Here is a 6,636-nt window from a genome sequence, read left to right on the forward strand (position 1 = left end):
AAGTGAAGCTCGTTTAAATAAAAATCTGGAAAAGGAGGAAGAAGAAGAAGCATTTTATGGAGGGAAACGTAAACAAAAATCTTATCGATTTCAAAAATTCAAAAATAAGAATTCAAATGAAAATAGAATACAATGTGACAACTGTCATAAATTTGGACACAAAACAAGTGATTGTTGGTTTAACAAAAATGTGAGAAATAAAAATGTAAATTTATATTGCACTGAATCTTGTTATACAATAGAAAATAAAAATGATAATAAATGGTGCATTGATAGTGGGTGCACATCCCACATGTGCAATGATAAAACTCTTTTCGTGTACATAAATAAAGAAGAAAATGGAACACTTAAGTTAGCCTCGAAAAAAACAGAAAAGATAGAAGGCAAAGGGTTAGTAAAGATAAAAATTAAAAATGAGACAGTAAATTTACACAATACCTTATATATTCCAGAGTTATCAACTAATTTGATATCCATAGCACGAATTACTGAAAATGGTTTTAACGTATTATTTACAAAGAATAATGCAATTATTAAAAATCCAAATGGAAAACCAATAATTACAGCAAGGAAGGAAGATAAACTTTATTATGTGAATGCAAATTTAAGCACAAAAGAAAAAGCAAATCAAGCCTATAAAGAAGAATCAGATATAGACATATGGCACAAAAAACTAGGACATTTAAATGAATATGACTTAAAACGAGCTATGAGAAATAATATAATAAAAGGCATTTATTTTAATGAGAATGACAAATTAAATGAATGTGAAAGTTGCGTAAAAGGAAAAATGACGAATTTACCTTTTCCTAAGGAAAGGCCTGAAGAAACAAAAGCTCCTCAAAAACTACATACAATACACTCAGATGTGTGTGGTCCAATGCCCGTAAATAGTAACGGAGATCACAGATACTTCGTCACCTTTACGGATGAATACAGCAGATATGGCAGAGTCTATTTTCTGAAAAATAAAAATGAAGTTTTAGGAAAGTTTATAGAATATAAAAAGGAAATGGAAAGATATACAGGAAATAAAATAAAAATCTTGCAGACAGATAACGGAAAGGAATATGTTAATAATGAATTCAACACGTACTTAAAGGAAAATGGCATAGCTCGACGCTTATCAGCTCCTTATACGCCCCAACATAATGGGTTAGCTGAACGGAGAAATAGAACTCTCTTGGAAAAAGCTCGATGCATGTTAATCGAATCAAAAATACCAGAAAGTTTTTGGGCCGAAGCTATACACACGGCGAATTATATAACGAATAGAGTACCTTCCAAGGCCACAAATGGAAAAACACCTTTCGAGATATGGGTTGGTTACACTCCATCAGTGAGACATTTCAGATGTTTTGGAGTAAAAGCTTTTGTATTAAATAAAAGAAATTTAAGAAAATTTTCACCCAGAGCCAAGAAAGGATTTTTTGTCGGCTACTCCGAAAATACAAAAGGCTACAGAATATGGGTCTCAGAATTGAAAAGAGTCGTTATAAGTAGAGACGTAAAATTCTTAAAAGATTTATAATACAAAGAAACAAAAACAAATGAAAATGAAGAAGGTATTAAGTCGTATATACAATTAAATTCAGAACAAATAGATACGAAGCAAATAGATGAACAAATTCAACCATTAGTTTCTGATCAAAATGATGACGATAATACCACAAATGAAGAACCGATAACGCTAATTGAGGAAGAAGATAATCTTAGTAATATAGAACCCAGAACGTCACAACATGAAAGACCACAAAGAGATAAAAAGAGACCAGCATGGTTGAAAGACTACAAAGTAGAAAATGATACAGATGAGAGCATGCACGTGACAGAAATGGCTTACCTTGGTGAACACGACGAAAATGATGCAGGCTGGCACGATGCTATTAAAGCTGAAATAAAAGCACACATTAAAAACGGAACGTGGACAATAGCAAAGAAAGAAAAAGGTATCAATGAAGTAGATTACAAAATGATATTAAGAATAAAAACGAAAGCAGATAACACTGAAATAAAGAAGGCTAGGTTAGTGGCGCGGGGATTCACACAGCAACCTGGTGTAGATTATACTGAAACATTTGCCCCCGTTGTGAAACTAAGTTCTGTTAGATCAGTCATTAGTTCAGCCATAGAGGATAATCTAAAATTAGATCAAATGGATGTCACTACAGCGTATCTTAATGGAGAGCTAGAAGAAAATATACAAATGAAAATGCCTCCTTACTTAGAAAAATATGTAATGGAAATTATGGTTGACGAAAGTAGTCAAAATGATTTAACATTCTTCAATAAGGCTAAACGGATGCTAGAAGATATTAGAAATATTAAAGAAGAAAAAGTTTGCAAGCTTCAAAAGGCTTTATACGGATTAAAACAATCCGGACGCCAATGGTATAAAAAATTAGATGCAGAATTAAAAGATATAGGTTTTGAATCATGTAATGCAGATCCTTGCATATACCTATTGAAGAAAGGAGGAGATAAAATAATAATAACAGTCTATGTTGACGATTTAATTATAGCATATTCAAGTTCAGAAATTTTAAAAGAAGTAAAGAAAGCACTAGAGAGAAAGTTCGAAATGAAAGACATCGGAGAGTTGAAATACTGTTTAGGTATAGAATTTAAACAGGATAAAGGAAAAATTACTATGAGTCAAAAGAAATACATTAAAGATATCCTTAAGAAATTCTCCATGCAAGATGCAAAACCTGTGGCAACTCCTATGGAGACAGCATTAAAATTAAAGAAAGAAGAACATCCAGATTCGAACTTACCCTATAGAAACTTGATTGGAGCCCTCATGTACCTGTCAGTTGCCACGCGACCAGACATAGCTCATGCTGTTAGCTATCTTGGTCAATTCAATGCGTATTATGGAAAAGAACACTGGGCAGCTGCAAAGCGCGTAATTAGATACTTAAAAGGTACAATAGATTTAAAATTAACATTCCACAAGAATGGAGATAAAATTTTAAAGGGTTACGCAGATGCCGACTGGGCATCGTGTCCATTAGATAGACGGTCATATACCGGCCATTGTTTTATAAAGAACGGTGCGGTCATAAGTTGGGAGTCAAGAAAACAAAGGACTGTAGCACTCTCAACGGCGGAAGCCGAGTACATGTCTTTGAGCGAATGTACAAAAGAGGCTGTTCATTTGAAAAACATTCTAACTGATTTGGGTTACTTTAAACAAAAAGGAATTACTATTCACAACGACAATCAAGCCGCACAACAGTTAGCAATGAACCCTATCATTAGTGCCAAATCCAAACATATCGATATCCGCCAACATTTTATAAGAGATATGGTGCAACAAAATGTGGTGCAACTTTCATACCTAGGAACAGGGAATATGATAGCGGACATCTTTACAAAAGCTTTGCCTCGTCCTAAATATGAATACTGTCGCCAAGAGCTGGGACTCCTACAGTAGGTAGATACTATGCCGTGAGGAGGAGTGTAAGAAAAAGGTTGTACACGGCTATAGACCTACAGCTCAATTAAATAGAAAAATAAACTGACTTGTGTCTTGTCACTAAAATAATCGTTGTAACATTGTACGTAATAAAATATTTAAATATTAAATAACATTATTGGTCTCCTGTAACATTCCACATCCATCAGTAAGCATAGTCGCTGTCCAAACATTATAATGTTAATAGGGAAATGGATTCTTAGTAAAAGGGTTTCGAAGCCCGTAAAATATATTATCAGAAACCATTATGATTAATTCAACCAACTAACCTGTTTTCATTCTCACCTACAAGCTTTATTTATTATCCCTTATTAGTGTCTCGTAAGCGTATACCGATAGCTTACCATTTCTATTTTGTCCATTAAAAGAAAAACATAATGTTAGATAAATTAATCTTATCTATATCTCTGACTACACGTGAATAATGTAATGTAGCATAGTACTCTGTCCTTATGTCTAATGCCGTCACTTAAATGTCAGTCAATATTTTTATTGTGTTTTAAATTGTCATTCTTAAACTTAACTCGCTGTCAAGTAAATGTGTTGAGAAAAATGAGATAACCTTTAACTAATCCAAATGTTTTAATGTTTAATGTGATTAGATCTTATTTTATTTTACCCTTTCATCACGTGAATAAAAAATAACTTATACATTGTTTTATCTGTTCTGTAGGTTTTAAAATTAATAGGTACTTGGTTTTGTCAGTCAATATTAGATATGGATACGCCTGTATCGGCTTTCGCAGTTTACAGTACTAATAAAAAGCCTAAGAAACAGAAAAATAAAAAGAAGAAACAGAAAAATGCTAAATCTCCAAAAGCTTTGACAAATAATTTAGATAATATTACCCTAATAAATAAAGCAAAGAAACTTAAGCTAACATTGAAGAAATCAAAAGATACTAAAAAGAAACTTCTTAAAAAGAAAAAGGCTCTTGGAGCTCTAATCAATGGTATTAGTGAAAACAAAATGAACAATTCACCTAACAAACGTAATACCAGTATTTCTGAAAGTGAGGAAATACCTAATTTGATTCATGCTCCAAATCAAATAAATAATTTTGAAGAGAAATCTGATGAAGATACAGTGTGCTCAGATAATTGTAACTTTGAATTTACTCCAGTTCAAACGGATAGTGCAGAAGAAGGTTTGAAAGCATTTGGGTGGATGATAGCACCATACAATCCCGAAGAGTTCCTTAACCAAGTTTGGGAAAAAAAGCCGCTGCATATAAGCAGAAATAAACGTAACTACTATAAAGAAATAATTTCCACTCCCATCATAGATCAAATGTTGCGTAAAGATAACATTCAGTTCACAAAAAATATTGATATCACATCCTATGTTAATGAGAAGCGGGAAACACATAACCCAGAAGGCAGAGCTCACCCATACCTTGTGTGGGATTACTATGTAAATGGTTGCAGTATTAGATTATTGAATCCTCAAACTTATATCCCTAAATTACATTTACTGAATGCAACACTCCAGGAATTCTTTAACTCGTTTGTTGGTGCTAATGCATATTTAACGCCACCTGATAGTCAAGGTTTTGCACCACATTACGATGATATAGAAGCTTTTATCTTACAAGCTGAAGGGAAGAAACATTGGCGTATTTATAAACCTCGGAATGATGAAGAAACATTACCCAGAGTTTCATCAAAGAATTTCAATCAAAATGAAATAGGGGATCCAATTTTGGAAGTCACTTTAGAAGCGGGTGATTTACTTTATTTTCCAAGAGGCTTTATTCATCAAGGAGTTACGATTGAAGGAGAACACTCCCTTCATGTAACTGTCAGTATGTACCAGAAGCATTCTTGGGCGGATTTATTAGAAAAATTGGTTCCTGCAGCATTACAAATGGCAATAAATGAAAATATTGAGCTAAGACGGGGTTTGCCATTTGACATTTATGACAATTTTGGTCTAGTTAATTCAGACATAAATACACCGAGGAGAAAAGAAATTGAGGATATTATTAGAACACTATTTGACAAAATCAAAAAACATCTACCAATAGATGAAGCAGTTGATCAAATGAACAAGAATTACCAGCATGATGCATTACCACCTGTTCTTACCGATTTAGAAAAGTCTGTCACTGTATATAGTGATAATGATGTTGTAATGAAAGATGGAAAGATAGATAATAGAATTGAAATAGGACTAGATACAAAGATAAGACTGTTACGAAAAAATATACTGAGAATGGTCTCGGAAGACCGTATAAGAATTTATTATTATGTTGACAATTCATTGGAGTATCATGGAAATGAGTTGCCATACCTTGAAATCGAGGAAGATTTGGCACCAGCAATAGAGAACTTAATAGTATCTTATCCACAGTATGTTGCAGTTGAAGATCTAGATGTACCGAATGATTCAGACAAGATGCAGGTAGTTGACGCTCTGTGGTCAAGGGGATTAATTATGGCTGAGTTCCCATTGGAAATAGTTGAAGATTGAAAATCTATACATGTGTTTTTGATTAATTAATAATTTCAATTGAATTCATTATCTCATAAAATTTCTTTTACAAATAATTAAAAGTTTGTTTAAAAATATCTTGATTTTCTTTGCTAAAAATAAACTAGTGTTTGCTTACTACTATCCCCTTGCCCTTCTTCAGTAAAGTTGCTTATGCGCGAGGTTTTCCCAAGAGACTACAGCATGGGGTTCTTCAAAAGGGGGGTAAAGAGGTTTCTTCAGGGTCGACAACAAGCGCGTATTGCATTGCAAAACGCCTGCAATCCTCTGGTATTGCAGGCGTTCATAGGCTACGGTAACCGCTTACCATCAGGTGGGCCGTATGCTTGTTTGCCACCTCAGTGGTATAAAAAAAATCACTATAAACGTAAGTACATTATACTAAGTCTATGATAAAAAACTACTATATCATATCAGCTGTTACTAGTAACCTTTATCATATCAGCTGTTAACTGGCCACTGTTGAACAGTCCTCCCCATCATCATAGACTGCTATAAGGAACGGTCCTGAACTACCTGCATCCACTGACCCCTGCAATGTATTTGAGGTCGTCACTCCATCTAGTGGGAGTCGTCCCACACTGTGTTTGCTCATACGGCATTAATTATTAAATCTTTAATCCTTGACAAATTTTAAATAAATAATTATAATAATAAGACA

The 6,636-nt window shown here is 33.6% G+C and overlaps 1 protein-coding gene across 1 annotated transcript; it reads left to right on the top strand.

Annotated features, from left to right (window-relative positions):
• Positions 1-4,009: 4,009 nt before the first annotated feature.
• On the top strand, positions 4,010-6,052 carry LOC113509645 (bifunctional lysine-specific demethylase and histidyl-hydroxylase NO66). Its single transcript, XM_026893022.3, has one exon. It carries the CDS (start codon positions 4,200-4,202, stop codon positions 5,952-5,954), a length of 1,755 nt encoding a protein of 584 aa, XP_026748823.2. The 5' UTR covers positions 4,010-4,199; the 3' UTR covers positions 5,955-6,052.
• Positions 6,053-6,636: the final 584 nt, after the last annotated feature.

Source organism: Galleria mellonella, unplaced genomic scaffold (genome assembly GCF_026898425.1).
Source record: "Galleria mellonella isolate WM207_F2 unplaced genomic scaffold, CSIRO_AGI_GalMel_v1 utg57, whole genome shotgun sequence".
NCBI lineage: Eukaryota > Metazoa > Arthropoda > Insecta > Lepidoptera > Pyralidae > Galleria > Galleria mellonella.